Raw genomic sequence first — 16,321 nt, forward strand, 5'->3', positions numbered from 1 at the left:
AATTAAAATAAAATATTCAGGATACTGCCCATGGGCTCCATGACTCATCCTGGCTTAAATATGCCACATCAAGCCATGGCAATCATGCAAACCTGGTCAATAAGTCCAGAGTCTGAAATTATCTAACAGAACCACTGTCAGCATTTACATCCATGCCTAAGGGGGATGTGAAACTGAAATGTCAGAATGTCACTACCGCAAACTACACCCATGTAGACTAAACTTCTCCAAGCAATTCCAGGGCTGGCATATCCTTTTCTCTGGAATATAAGCGTGCATTTGTATTCAACCTTTTCCCCCACAACATGGGAAGCAGTCCAGCTCATAACCTGTCAGATAAAGTTGTGTGCATAACAGCAATCATACAAAATAGATGCTATTTCAGGACCAACGGATAGAGAAAAGAGACAACTGGCTGAAGATATTGTATAAGGAAATTTATTGTGCCTAAAAGACTGGGGCCGCGCAGGGACTGCCAATTCACTGCTGTTTGAGTGGAAGGAATTATATTGTAACACCCACCTTTGAATAGTTACAAACTTGCCATACGGTTTTCATTTGCTGTGTTGTCTCTCAAGGACTTCAGCAAACCTAAGAACTGAGCCACTTCTATGAGCAAATCTGGTCTGTGTAAATTAGTTTATTGTGACCTCCTTTCTGAGATGACCAGAAGCTGCCTGGTATCCATCTGCCCAGGCATATAACGAGACATTTTAAAGTATTTATTTTGTTGCATATGAAAGCATGAAACCTTTTAATCAATGAACTGGTCCTGTAAAAAATACTGTTTTGCTTGCTTTGGGTTTTTCTGGTGCAAAACCGGCCAATTTTTGGAGAAGAGGCTCCAATAGCAAGGAATCAGCAGCACAGATGTTTCATGTATAGGCTTCTGGCTTTACCTGATAGAAAGTTGCGAACTTGGCGGATGAACTGCTGTGTACGCTGGATGTCTCCCTCTATCTGGGTCCTCGTTGTGCTCATTTGGTCTCCCAAGCTTCGGGCATTTGTTTGAATCTTGCTGGCAGCTATTTCAACAGCTCTGATCTATTAATATGCAAGGCAGATTCAGTTGCTGGCTGCATGGTGCAGTACATCCTAGAAACATCAAGCTCTGAAACTGTATGTGGGCGTGTCTTTTAGCAATAGCCTTAAGTTCCCCATTTCTTAATTACCTCATCCTTTCCCAGCATTTCAGAGACAAAAAACTGACTTTAAACATTCAGTGAAAATTGTAGAAACCGGAAAAGAAACTGAACAGAGCAGTAGGCATCACTGAATCAACCCACAGGCACTAAGAGTACGAATACTGAAAGAGTTTTGCATGATTCTGCTGTAGCTTCACATCTACCTGCATTGTACACAATCACAAGTGTGCTCTCATTCGCTCCACAATCATATTTTGGCTCAGGAGAAGCCATGTCTCAGATGTCTCCTGAACACCTCACTTTCATCAGTTGTGCCAACGTACCTGTAAAACTCCCCCACCCCCCACAAGCACTTAGAAATACTCACCAGGTGGGTCATTCAAATTACGGGTCATACGAGTCAACAACTGAAATTAGTGGTTTGCATGTTAGATGTCATGACAACCATATTCACAACTTCAGTAAAAGCCACATGGTAAAAACTAAACAAAACGTATATTTTCCATCATGCTTGTAAAAGAGCTCTCACTCTTTGCCTCCCTGATAAAAAAGATGGGGATTCCCCTTTCTCAATTCTACGCACGCACCATCTGTGTAGTCTCCTGAAGCCGGATACTTAAGTTGCGGATCTCTTGGGTGGTTTTCCTGGCAGTCTGGATGGAGCTGCCAGAAAGCGCAAGGATCCCTCTACAGCTCAGACCAGGGCCACATTGAGTTGCATTTTGCTGGGGACACAGTTCTCCAGCACATTCTCCAGGGGTACAAATTTCTGATCTGGTGCCACTGCAAATCTAAACAGAGAGAAGCCACACAATCAGCCATCAATCAATAGTACAAGAATGAAGCTGATTTAGGGAGCAAGCCTGCTTGCTTGCTTGCTTGCGTGCTTGCCGATTGATTGATTGATTGATTGATTGCGTTTCAACCTGCCTTTCATGAGAGAGCCACAAGGTGGCATACAGTGTAAAACTTCTAAAACATAACACAACTACAGGAACAAGAAACAGCAAATAAAGGCAGCACATGAAACAAGACAGGCATCCATTCAACACCCACATAAAGAACATAAGATGAGTTATGCTGGATCAGACCAAAGGCTGACCTAGTCCAGCATCATGCTTCCTACAGTGGCCAACCAGATGTCTATGGGAAGCCCATAAGCAGGACATGAAGGCAATAGCCTTCCCACTGTTGGTCCCAGAAACTGATATTCAGAGCCATGCTGCCTCTAGTTCCACTGACAGCCTTATCCTCCATGATTTGCCTAATCCCATCTTAAAGCTGTCCAAGTTAGGAGCAATCACATAACAGGGTCAGCATCAATGGCTGTGAAGGTAGAAGGCACACAAAAACCTCAACTCAGCTAGCTTTGCTAACAAAGGTCCCCAAACATAGCCCACACATTATCATGTGGAACTGTAGGACTTCTGGTGTACAATGTTTATCTGACCCTCCTTTCCTCCTCTCATTGAAGAGTCTGTAGGACGCTGGAAGAATAAGAACATATTCAGCTTTGCACTTCACGCCCTACACTCAAAATAGAGAACCAGCATCTCCATTGTGTGAGGGGGAATTGAGGCACATGAGAGGGTAATGTTCTTTAGACTGTCTGCAAATCAGGCAGTTTAGGTGTTATCTATACTTCACTTCTTCTGTGGGGCAAAATATTCCTTCTGCTTCATTGGCAGACTGTGGCAAAGTGGGAAATAAAATTTAGGCTTCTGGATCTCAAGCCATGGTCCCCATATATGGAAGTACCTCCAAGCCTTTTAGCTCAAATGTTAAGCTAGATTACTAAATAGTATATACTGGAATACTGAACCTAAATAATGTTTATCTATATAGGCGGCCACTGCAGACAAACTCAAAGCAGTAAAGTCAGTTTCTTACAGCAGATGTTCCAGAATGTTTGGGAGGGTGATATGAATATTAATGCTATATTTGAATACACAAACAGGACCCAAGCATCATGGGGGCTCAGTACAAAACTTGCAACATAGGTCTTTCCCACACATATTCCACACGTGATCCCATCCCATATATAATATCTCATGATTCATATTCCTAGCAGTATGAATAGCATATGTATAGCAACATCGCAGTATGGGGTGTGTGCATGTGTATACACTAGATATTTACTCACATATATTTTGGGCCTGTAAATCCTATCAGCAGACTGGCTCCCACTTTCCCTGGGATCAGTGTCCCTGATTATAATGGTGCTTTGTCCATTATACTAGTTCTCTCTCTCTCTCTCTCTCTCCGACCTATGTACAAGGAATGTTGGGACTGGTAGTTCTTGAGAGAGCATGTCACATAGGAAGCACAAATCTCCCTGTCTCTCAAACTACAAGTCCCAGTTTAACTGCACAAGTACACTCTCTCTATTCAAGAGAACGACCTGAGCCAGCAGAAACTTACTGTTCAGAATCCTGATTGTTCTGTTCTAACATCTATGGGCTCCAGAAAATCTCACAAGATCTGGACAAAAGGTACACAGATACAGAGAAATATGTTCCCATGAATATCCCCAAGCATGATCTGCAATTTAACCTCATTTTTTTATTATGGTAATGGGATTACAGCCTGGCCTTAGCCTTCCCTAAATCTCCAGATCCCAGTAAAGTGTACTGTTCCCTGTACTTTCCCTTGACACACACACAATGCTTGGGTCCTGTACATAAGCAGTACTTTGGAGTCTTGTAAATTCTGAGTAATTTGTCTTGAATGGAAGAAAGGTAGTGTCATAGCAGCAACCATGCTCCATAAGAAGGAAGCAGGCGACTTCTCTTGAGCCCCTGGGAGATTTCTAGGCTCCATGTGAAATATTTATTTATTTATTTCATTTCTATACTGCCCAATAGCTGAAGCTCTCTGAAAGGAGTCCATATGAGTTTCAGAGGCAGTTGGAATGACAGACATATCCCTGCCACTCCTCCACACCCATGAACATTAATGTCATTTGAATGCACTGCTATGAAATGCAGCAAGATGAGTGATTTTCATGGCAACAGGAGATGCTGGTACGAGTCTCCATGGCAATAGTAGAACAGCAGAAACGAAGAATAAAAACAGGAGACTTTGGCCAAATGTGTCTCGTTAGACCTCAGCCATTTGGATGACAGTCAGAACTATGGGAAGTAACTTTCAGTGGGTCAAGTATTGTACATCTACAAATTGAACAATCAGGCTATTCAGCATCTCCTTGAGCAGAGGTTAAGTGTTCGCTTCACCTTATTAATGACTGGAGTCAAGTTTGGAGAGAAGGCCATTTCACCCTGCAGAGCCTCCAGTCCTGACACATGGGCTGTGAGATCACTTTCAAGCTCCTCAGCACTTTTTCTACTTTCCACAGACTGAGCCAGCAGTTTAGAAGATCCAGCTATGCGCATGCTGGCATTGGAAGATGTCTGATATGCAATGCTGACGGTCTTGAATGCTCCTGTGGGAACAAAGGAAAATGTTGTCTGAATGGCTTAGTGACTCATAATGCAGCATTCCTTTCCAAGCCTCCGATTCTGAATTTTACCTAAGAAAAGGAAGGGGAAGGATCTGCCAGAGCAGTGAATCACAAGGCCACCAACCAAAATTGCCAATCAGCTTTCATGTGAAACGCCTTAATGGCTCTTTTCTCTCTCTGTCTCTCTCTGTCTCTTTCTCTCTGTCTCTTTCTCTCTCTTAATGCACCAAAGAAGAAGGAAAAAAAGAGATCTACATACTGAATATGGACTGTATCTAAGGTGCTAATATGGTAAGGATTTCCCTCTCTACTAACTCTGGCTCCAAGAGGCCATCCTGATTGTCTTGTATCAGAACTTTGCAAGGTGAGGTATGCAATCTGCCACACCTCTTTCCATTGGGGTTAATAAGGGAGACAAAGCTGAAGTTGCTGCAGTAACTCCTCCAACAATTCCACCTAGATGGAATGTTGTATAATTTAGTTGCATTGTAGAACAAACAAAAGTTGAAGATCCAAGGTGGCTAGTTACTTAACTGAACAATCCAGCACAGATCTCTTGTGCTGTGCTGCAGTCTTGCTGCTCACTGAGTGTTTTTGAAAGCAGGATTGTCATCTCTTATTTTGGCAGGGCTTTAACCATTGCACAAGAATGGGAGAAATTTTCCTCATCACTCACAACCCTACTTGAAAGTCACATCAAAATAAATGGAGCCTGGACAAAAAGAGAACTTTGTAAACTCAGCTATCCTGTTTCTAAATGATGGTCCCCTGACGGCAACAAAAGGCCTCATCTCTCACAACCACTATAATAATGGTAGCCCAGATTTCAACTTCCCCCTGTAACAGCTGCCTGTAAACAAGGAAGGTGAAGTTAGGAGTAAATGCTTCTGAACTTCAGAACTCTTTACTCTCTAAATCAAAAGGCAAAATAATTGCAAAAATGTCATTCAACATGTGAACCTTCATTTCTGAAGGTTAAAAATCTCAAAACAAAGCTCTGCAAGAACTAGCATCATTATTCTTAAGGTTCTACAGGGCTTCTCCATCAAAGCAGAGATGCCGAACATGCTGGTTCAGAAAGGGACACCACTATGGAAGCACTGGAGCATCAGTCTTGTGTCCTCCTTAGCTTCGCAGAGTAAATATTACATGAGATCTAGAGTTGTCCTCTAATTTCACCTACAGTGATATGCTGAAGCAAATATGGCAGTTTCTGCTCAAGTGATTTTCAAGGGAAGCAAAAAGAGTTTCAATAAGACTAGTGAAATTTCCCTAGGGGTGTGTTCTGCACATCACTAATCACTAAGCAGGAACAGAAACAACTCAGAACTAAGTTTTCCAAAGAGGGTACTGAATACCATTGGGGATGTACATGTGGAAACCCTCAGAGCAGAGCTTTGCTTATAAAAACTAGAGGCTGTACCATGTCACTGAGAGAAGAGAACATTACAAATAACTTGGAAGCCTGTTTGAGTTTGGGGCATAATGTCAATCCACACTCCCACATTTCAGTTTTCTCCTTGACATAAAACACTTTCACACACAAGGCTTAAATCACTTTGGAATTCACTTGTATTCTTTATGTTAAATGTCTGATTGCTGTTAGTATGGGACTTGAGAAGGAAAAAGTGGAGGACTGTGGAACTGGCCGATGCAGGCCTTCTATTTACATTACAAACCAAATTAAGCAAAAGCCTCTTTAGACCTCATGTGAGAACATGTTCACTGTCTGACATCCACTTGAACGTTGTTCCTAATTTTCATCAATACAAAGCCTTCATTACTGCCGCTCCAGTGACAAAATAATCTATTCATTTTAATTAAGATTTCACCATATCAAATTGAAAAAAAACTTTTCATAACTGTTTTGAAGGAATTCTAAGCTGTGTGAGACATGCCAGCTGCAAGAAAGAATAAAAGAAAGAATCAAGGGGCAAATTAGCTCAAGCAATTTGGCTCCTTCCATTTGAAGTACTCCAAAATCACCCTGGCAGCACAATTCTGCACATCAGTTCAATGAGACTTCCTCTCTGATAAGTGTGTACAGGATTCCATCCTGAGAAGTTCAGCCTTTCTGAGAAAGGATAGCTCAGAGATTAGAATGCCTGCTAGAGAAACTTGGGACTCAAAAGATCCATGCCTACATCTACAAATCAAATGAACCAGCTTTCTCACTTAACACCTCACAGGGCATTTTCACATGATTCCAAAAACATCTCTGAGCCATTCTCATGCTGTTTGTTTGCATGAGTGAATACTGTTAATACAGGATAGAAAGTGGAAAACAGCCATTTTAAAATCAAAACGTACTTTCTAGCCAGTGTAGCTTTTGCTTTCATAGTATAGTGGTGGAAAAAAGCAGTGCATGTGCATGCTGTTTTGTATGATAGCTTTATCAAAAATTTTCATGTCTACAGACACACAATGCTTTTAATGAGAACTGAAGATGGTATCTGTCATCTCTGGTCAAACAGGTTTTGCAGGTTTCTGAAGCACTACAAACACCTGCAAAATCTATTTACTAGAGATGGTCATGGGATATATATGGGCACACCATGAGCAGTCATGCTTATTTCATAACACCACCAATACTGGGAAGAAGAAAAAAGCTGCCCAAAGTGGGTCATAATTTTTGAAGAGCTAAAAAACACACTGTCACATCAGAAAATGTTGAGACCTTCCTCCAAGGGACAATAGGAAATGTAGTTTTGTAAGAGTGCAGAATTATCTGGGCATAAGTCACTAAGGAAGTAATCCTATGCATGTTTAGACAGAAAAAAAGGCCTATAATTCTAAGCATGCCCCCTGGGAGTTGTAGCCCTTTTTCTATCTAAACTTGCATAGGATTGATTCTTAAGCCATTCATAGGACTGCAAGATTTATTGTTCCTCAGATCTACTCTCACAGGGAAAGGAGGGAGATGTATAAAAAATAAAACACAAATGTGAAGGCTTATGGTATTCTGACCAATGTTAGTAAATACCTTTCTTTCAGACAGGACTTAAAATCAGCAATTTGGAAAAGCCTATTCTTAATCAGACATTTGTCCCCATTTGCAGTGGGAGATAAGGCCACTTATGTGCTACCTTGTGTGACTGTGTGTGTGTGTTGGGGGGGCAGGGGGCAAAGTAGAAGCACAACTGTTATACCTGAGAGGTCTGTGCTGCGGCTGGCATCAAACTGGGCCTTCTTGTTTTGGTACTGTGCAGATATTAGAAGCAGGCTTCTGTCAAGAGCATCCATATCTATGGATAGGGAGGACACTTCATCCATAAGAGGTATTTCAGAGCTTAAACCTGCAATGGTCTGCCTGGAGCGGATACAACAAAACACATCCCTTTTGTATACATCTTCTTATTGTTCTCTCTTTCTTTCTCCCTCTGATTACTACCCTTAGACCCTCATGCCAGCATACTTCCAGTGAAGACAGTAGTACGTCTCTGAAATGATCCAGACAGACAAAAGGAAGAACTCATTCACAAAGTGCATAGTTAAACAGTGGAATTCGCGGCCACAAGACATGGTGATAGCCTCCAGCGGGGATGGCTTTAAAAGGGAACTGGACACATTCATGGAGGACAAGGCTATCGATGGCTGCTAGTCATGATGGCCATATGCTACCTCCAGTATCAGAGGCAGTATGCCTATGTACACCAGTTGCTGGCGGACATGAGCAGGAGGGGGCTATTGTACTCGTGTTCTGCTTGTGAGCTTCCCGTGGGCATCTAGTTAGAAACAGTGGGAACAGAATGCTGGACTAGATGAACCCTTGGTCTGATCTAGCAGGGCTTTTCTTATGTTCTTATGTTATAGCTCGAGGGTTGCAAATTATATTTGAGCAGCAACAACAAAAACATCCTCTAGTGTTCAGATACAGGATAAATAGGAAGTGACAGAACTTGCTTCAGAGAGTTTTTAATCTAAATAGACAAGGACTGAAGTAGACACCGAAATGAAAACAACTGGTTTGAATTTATAATCCCTGAAAGTGTACCTTTAACGTACAGACTGTTTTACAGCCTTTATTCTCTTAGAGAGCAATCTGATGGCCCCTAGGGAGAGTCTGGGAGACTTTGCATTCCTGGATCCGAGGTTGGAGACCGTGCTCTGACCTCAGACCCAGGAATTAGAGCTCCCCGCCTCCTCCCCTGTCCCCTCGCAGCCAGCATGGAGATGACTGTGCCAGCAACCTGGGAAACGGGGCGTGCTGGTGGGTAGGGAGGAGAGAGGATGGCTTACGCTGTATCCCCAGGCTTCCCCAGCCTCCTTCTCTCCCCATTCCCAATCCCTCAGCCTAGATGGGCAAAGATCACCCCTGCCGCTCTTTCCACTCTGCACTGGATGACCATAAGCCTCCAGGTTCAGATGCTTATAGCCATCCCCATAGGACTGCACCCTTAGCTGTTTGAAAGAAACTAAAGTATGACATTGGTATTCTCATTTTCCATATGAGGAACTGGGAGATGGCACCTTTAGGGATGGGTGCTCCATCTCATTGAGATTCTTTTTTCCACCACTAGGCTCATCCCATCCTACTTCCACATCAGATTGTGAGCTTTATTTCTCCCACAAAGAAATTTGTACATATTTTTCTTCAAAATGTTATGCACATTTTTCAGATGTGTACATTTTTGTATGCATGAATTGACTAAAGTGTGTTTGTGCACATTTTTTAAATGCGTGCCTATTTTCAAATGCCCTTTTTCTTCTTTTGCGAATGGCATCACAAAGTTGGAAATGTGCGGATTTCTGATTGCAAATTGCATTCGAGTCTGCGCTTGGTTTTAGGAGCTGCAAATTGGGTAATCACACACTAAAATGCAAACCAAACAAATTTCTCACCCATCCCTAAGAGACTTGCCCATGGACAACTCCTGAATTTAGGACTGAGAGGAAAGTGGAGCTCCTCTCTCTAGTCTGGATAGAAGTGACCCCTTTTAGTAACAAAACACCAGGGATTCTTTTCTGCCTGTTGCCCTTGTTTATTGCAGATAAATAGAAAGAAAAGAACGTTTACCTGATTGTAGCAATGGCACTGGCCACCTGATCCAGTCCCTGCTCTGAGATGAGGGGATTTCCCAGGGTCCCTTCGATGCGCTGAATTTCACTTTCTGCTTCTAAGAGGCGGGTACCAAAGCCAGAGTTCATTGTCCCCACATGTAGCTGCTGCTGCTGTGTAAAATTTTTCAAGGTGGCCTGACGCAAACCAAACCTGTGGAGGTCATCATCGTAGGCCTGGAAGCAGGGGTGGCATGCCTCACAGCGGTGGTAGTTGTCACAGTAGCCCCGCTGGCACTGGTCACAGCGGGATCCAGTAAAGCCAGTGTGGCAAAGGCAGCTGCCAGTCTGCTTGTCACAACCCATCTGCTCTGTGCCCTGGAAATTGCAGTCGCAAGCTGTCGATAGGACAGAACAAGGAAAAGAGTTTGTATGGACTTTGCTTGATGAGGACTCGGACAGTGCATCCCTCTAGCTAGTTTTTCAACAACCTCAATGACAGTGAAATTATCTTGACTGAACTGACAGGGGCTTGATGCATCAATGCACTATATTACTATATTTGACAATGGCTTATCATTAGGATGAGGAGGAGGAGGAGGAGGATGGTTAATTTCATTTCTATACCTCCCAATAGACAAAGCTCTCCAAGTGGTTCACAAAAAAATCACACCACAATACAAAGTAATAAAAACATAATATAAAATTTCTAACATACAAAATTTAAACAGCTAAAACATTTGCAAGAAGAAACTGGACCTGATGGAAACAACTGACATAAATGCCCCATTAAATGCCTGGGAGTAGGGGACAGTCTTAACCAAGCACTGAAAAGATGACAGTGTTGGCGCCAGGCAGATGTTAGTGGGGAGAACATTCCATAATTGGGTCGGGGGGGGGACCACTGAGAAGTCCTTCTCCCTTGTTGCAGCCTCCTGAGCCTCCCTCGGAAGAGGCACTCGGAGGAAGGCCTTTGATGTTGATCATAGTGTCTGGGTAGGTTCAGGTTAGGAGAGGCACTCCATCAGGTATTGTGGTCTCGAGCCATGTAAGGCTTTATAGGTTAAAACCAGAATATTGAATCAAGCTCAAAAACATACAGGCAGCCAATGCATGCAGACCAGAATTGGTGTCATATGCTTGGACCTTCTGGCCCCTGTTATTAATCTGGCTGCTGCATTTTGCAAAAGCTGGAGCTTCTGAACAGTCTTCAAGGACAGCTCCATGTAGAGCACACTGCAGTAATCTAACCTGGAGGTTGTAATAATAAAAATAAATAATATTTTTCTGTCAAAAAGTTCTGTTATTCTCTGAAGGATAGGCAATGGACAGTAAGAGTACAGGACAAAATAGTTAAACTTCCTTCAAGTAGCTGTGCTATTTATCTAACCTATTTATGAAACCAAGCCACTGAAAAGTAGGAAGTATTCCAAGCAGGAAGGGAGGGAGGGAGGGAGGGAGGGAGGGAGGGAGGGAAAATGTGTTTTATTTTAAAAGAGCTTCCTTATTTCACAGTTTTGCAGAATACAAATTCCACGACTCCAGAGAAATTTGCTTCTATTTATTTTGTCATTTAAAGCATTTCTTAGCCACCTTTCAAGATGACAAATGTTTGCCAAACTTCCATCCCATTTAACACTAAGAGAACAATCCTATGCATGTCTAAAAAGAAAAAAGTCCTACAACTTTTTTTTTGCATGGCTGGCTGGGGAATGCTGGGGGTTGTAGGACTTTTTTTCTGTCTAAACATGCATAGAATTGCACCTTAAGCAAACTATGAAATGGGGCAAGCCAGTAGCAGGAGGCTGAGGGAACAGGCAAGTATTACAGCAGGCAGGTCCATGTGGCAAGAAGCGGAGCAGGAAAGGCTATTAAAACAGTCGGATGTCAACAAAAACATATTTGTAGTTGAGTTGAGGGAAAAACAAGATGGCGGTAACCACTGAAATATTCAGTGATCTCCAGTTGGATCCAACAGCCTATATACCTTACCTCTACATCCTGTCCTGACATCACCATAAGATTGGTCAGGACAAAACCGTACTTCCACAGCAGAGCATGTAAGGCCCCCATAGCCCACTCTGCATGGACACTGCCCTGTAAACTGCAGAGAAAGAGAGAGAGAGAGAGAGAGAGAGAGATGTCAGTGAGGTAATGGCTTCAACACAGAATTACAGGGCTTGGCCTGGTGATTTCAAGAACAACTGAGTACACCAGAAGGGAATTGCACAGAAAAAGCCAGTGGGTTATAGTGAAGAGATAGACTTGGACCATGGGAGATCTGAATTTGAATTCCTTAGCTTTGAGCCTCTCGGGCTATCCTGCCTCATAGGGTTGCTGTGAAGATTAAAAGCCTTAAGCTCCTTGAAGGGGAAGCAGGATACAAAATATAATTAATAGCAGGCTGCAGGGAACCAAGAAGCAGTTTGGCTGGTGTGGAGGGCTCCAGCCAACTTCCCACTAGAAACAACGGGCTATAATCCTTGTCCATAAGCAGATGTTAGTTAGTTAGTTAGTTAGTTATAATATTTCTAGGCCACTTTTAAGGGCAGAAGCCTTTGTTCTCACAAAGAAAACCCCTATCTTCCTGGGGTCAATGTTCCTTGTATGATGTCCATCTAGGAACATTCTGGAAAAGTGACCCCCCCCCCCCCCCAGTAACAAAACCTAGAAGCAAAGGCCAATTTAGTAATATCACCTAAAATATGGTGTTGCAGGCTGCACAAGCAGTTCCTAAGGGTAGATTCAGGAAAAAATGCTGGTGTGGTCCCCATTTGAATGCTTCGCTCTCTAAACAGCTTCCTGTATGTTTCAAAGAAACATGAGAGGGAGGGTAGTTCAGGCAGCTTAGCCTACTGAGTTGCTATTTTCTGCATGCAGAGTTGTTTGTTTTCATAGGGTACTTCCAAAGTAGGCTTTTAATGCTCCGCCTCCTTCACGGAATTTTACAGGGGCTTCAGATGATGTCATCATCCACTTGTAATGCTCCCATGTTTTCCTTACCACTTCTTCCATCTTTTTTCTTACCGGAGAAAATCCGTTAATGAAAAAAGATGGAATGGCTGCACAATGCCTTCTGATTGTTAGTGCTGACACCCCTCCAGTTGGAAACACCCATAAGGAAGCATTTAAACATGCAACAGCCATACACGCACAAACACACACACCCTCAACATGTAGCCGCAATTAGTAAAATCTGGGGGAAAACATTACCACTTGATTCTGCTGAATGTGTAAGCTAGTCTCAAAAATAGCTATATAGAGCAAAAGAGCTTCCCCCTCTCATTATAGGACTGAAAAATGTGGCCCTGATTGTGACACTACAAATCGCGATGACTTAGGATTTCCCTCTGCCTGTCCACATCCAAGACCTGTAAGTTCCTGCGCTGCTTCCTTTTCATGGCTAGTACTCATACCTGGTTGCACTGAAGGCTGAGAGAATTCTGAGGGTTGCAGTTGCAAGGTTGGCAGCCCTGGCTGCTCGCAATTTTCCAGTGATTCGCCACGCATTCATCACACTTGTCTCCCACCACGTTGGGGAGACAGAAGCAGCGCCCTGTTTCGTCATCGCAGGGCATATTGCTGCGGCTGCCCAAGATGTTGCAGCCACAATCTGGAAAACAAAACAGCCGGCCTTCTGGTCAGAACTGATGGGGGATGATGCAGTCAGAGGAGGAGGTATCAAAGACATTCTACCCATTATACAGAATGAAGTAGCAGACTGAGGGCGCAGGGGGCAGAATTCTGGACTGCGCCACTTCAGACCACAAGTGGAGGACTCACATGCTTTCTCATCCCCCATTTCTTCACACAACGGATTTGTGGAATTTCACTGCCACAAGGGATAATGATGGCTGCTAGATGAATAGATGCCTAAAGGGGATTAGGCAATTTTATGGAGGATGGATCTATCAGTGGCTAAATGGAACCCTTGAATTCAGATGCAGCATGACTCTGAATATCAATGGTTGGGGAACAAATGGTATGGGATGACTATTGCCTTCAGGACCTGCTTGCATGCTTCCTGGAGGCATCTGATTGGCAGGTGTGGGAAACAGGATGCTGCAATAGATGGTCCCTTGATCTCATTCGTCAGGGTTTCTTAGGTAAAAAACACTCTCCTGTATGAACCTAGCTATGTTCTTCATCTGAAATTCTATTAAATGTTCCATCTCTTGGAGAAGTTCTGTGTAGCTGCCTTCTGTGTAGCAGCACCGGGAACTCCCTTCCCAGTAAGATTAGGTTGGCTCCTTTTTTATTGGCCTTTAGAAAGCTGGTAAAAATGATACTATTCCACCAAGCTTTTCCTGATTAAGGGTACTCTTTGATTTTTGAAGATTCCATTGTTTTATTGTGATGTATTTTAATCAGTTTTGCTTTAGTTTTATTTGGAATTGTTGCATTTTATTGTATTTTTGGTCTTATTGTAAATAAGTCTCAAGCACTCATTGAGGGGAATGATGATGCAAAGATAAAGAAATAAATACAAGTATATATGTATTAAAACTAGGACATCAGTTTGCTATACTAAACTTTTCTGCCTGATATGCTCGTTTGTCAGATACAAGGGTGTTTCCGCCGGCCCCACCATGGTTAAGCTTTGAAAGATCTGACATACACACGCACACACAAACCATCAACTGCAATCTGAAGTGATACACTCCAGAATTCCATCACCTCAATCTCCCACTTCATTCTGTGCAACGTTATGTAACAACCCTAAGGCCCTCTTCTCATGTTGCCTTTGCAGAAGAGCAACCTCTACAGTACAACCTTATTCAGATGGGCCTTCCATTTAGAAAGCTTTCTACTCCCCAGTGAGTTCTAGCTGGCTCCTGATAGTATTGTGCTGCTATTTCTTTTATTGGGGGAGGGGGAGGGGTTGTTGTTCTACCATTTAATTCATTTACTGTAAACTGCTTTGGGGCACCTGAAAAACTAGCCTCTAGATTGCTTGTTTGTGTTTACAAACTCCTTTTATACTGCTCAGGCAATATGAAAAGTCCTGAGCCTGTGGAGGACACCTAGAGCTTTTCTACACAAGGCTGTTAATCATTGAATCTACTTTCAGTTTCATTGCAGAACTGAGATCCGAGCTTTACACAAAGAGCTTTTCCTTTCCTGCTTTTCCGCTACATAACCACTACGTGGAGAGGTGCTATAGCGGGCGGAATAACGCAAATACACAAGTAGAAACAGCACTTTCAGAAATAATACCCCATTTTCCCCATTCTAAAAAAAAAACGGAAAGTGCTCTGAAAAAACAAGAAGCGAAACTGGAGGATCACAACATCATCTAAAGAACCCATAAACAACCGTGAGTAAGGATCACGAGCACACAATGAATGCCTCGTGTACAAAAGCTCCCACACTGTGACTCTTCCTCCATGCCAGTGAGAGAGATGGGCTCTTCCTCTGTGGCCTGAGGTTTCTCACATTATCTGGTTAAGAGCGGCTCCTACAACACTGATAATAAGAGAAGGGAGTCCACATTATTTCCAAAGGTTAGTTTCCTCCTGAAATAACAACAAAGGGGGCAACACTGAGCTCCCATCCCTGTAAGTATCTTGGCAAAGGCAGAAAGAATATAGTAAACTACACCACTGACAGTAGCTCTGTGCATCCTCAGGGCTAGCTAGGCAAGCATTACAAGTCCCAGAATTCTTCTCCAGCTCAGTCTGCAATCTGAGCTGGAGAACAAGTACTGCCTGCTTCGTGACCCCCAACTCATACACTTATTCATCTCCAACCCACTCACTCAAACCTCCATACCGCCCCTCCCCCCACCTTACCCAGATGCTACAAGTAGGTCTTTCCATCTATCCCACCTGCCACAGATCTTAAGAAACAGAATTTCCCCATGGTGCTGAAAGAAGTACTATTTAAGGGTCCCTGGGGTAGTAACTCATGTGCCACAGCAGCCACTGACAGGTAACAGGGGAAGCCAGGGTGAAGGGGGTGGGTGGGAAATAACCAAGGGGGATGGGAGAAAGGAGGCCTTCTCCAACTTGAATTACAGTCTGGAGAGCCAGAGAACTATTCTGGGAGTCATCGTATCTGCACGGGGAGTCTACAGTTTTTGGCTGACATTGGTAACCAAGCCAAAAACTGGGGATGCCGGGTTGCTGACCCTGTTGGCTTTGATTTATGGCACCCAAGTGCCTGGCACACTGATGCAGCAATCCCCTGCAGGAAAGGAGACTGTGGAGTATGGCAGCTCTGGTGGACATTGCCCAGAGCATCCAGCGCCTTGATGCAATAACAGCCAAGGAACCTCAAGCAGGGAGGGTCCTGGCTCTGGCTGACAGGTCACACAGATGTCTCACACCTCTGTGCAGTAGCGGTCAAAGCAGCACTACCACCTCCCTTTCCTGCAGGAAAGAAATGTGTAGAGTGTGCCAGCTGTGGCCAAGGTTGCCCAGAGACACCCAGCTCTTGGACAGAGCAGCAGCCAGGGCATCCCCTGGAGCAAAAAAGCGTCCCGGTTTGCCTTGCGTGGTAGACATACTCCAGGCACCTTGACCACACAGTTATCAAACAAACCTTCAGCCTTCCTGCAGAACTTGAATCTGGAGATTGGGGGAGGGGGGCTTGTTGTGCAACTGTCAGGATGATCCCCATGCACCTCTCCAGCTGCAAGCTTTGGGGGGGAAGGTTGGCTGCTCCTCCAGACAACATGGTGTGTGAATTGATCAAAGCCAGGCCTGCACCTCAGACT

General features: G+C 43.6%; 1 protein-coding gene across 1 annotated transcript in view; it reads right to left on the reverse strand.

The window, feature by feature from the left end:
- LAMB3 (laminin subunit beta 3) overlaps positions 1 to 16,321 on the reverse strand; it is an 88,098-nt gene that overhangs the window by 16,446 nt on the left and 55,331 nt on the right. Inside the window, exons 12-18 of the mRNA XM_084853405.1 lie at positions 13,020 to 13,216; positions 11,596 to 11,707; positions 9,623 to 10,001; positions 7,755 to 7,915; positions 4,379 to 4,587; positions 1,733 to 1,936; positions 900 to 1,044 (exon numbers count right to left, since the gene is read on the reverse strand). Of these exons, the coding sequence (XP_084709531.1) occupies positions 900 to 1,044; positions 1,733 to 1,936; positions 4,379 to 4,587; positions 7,755 to 7,915; positions 9,623 to 10,001; positions 11,596 to 11,707; positions 13,020 to 13,216 (1,407 nt within the window). The remainder of the gene's footprint in view (positions 1 to 899; positions 1,045 to 1,732; positions 1,937 to 4,378; positions 4,588 to 7,754; positions 7,916 to 9,622; positions 10,002 to 11,595; positions 11,708 to 13,019; positions 13,217 to 16,321) is intronic.

The sequence above is a fragment of the Heloderma suspectum genome, chromosome 4 (genome assembly GCF_057233095.1).
Source record: "Heloderma suspectum isolate Gila_16-S chromosome 4, 16-S_ref, whole genome shotgun sequence".
NCBI classification, from domain to species: domain Eukaryota; kingdom Metazoa; phylum Chordata; class Lepidosauria; order Squamata; family Helodermatidae; genus Heloderma; species Heloderma suspectum.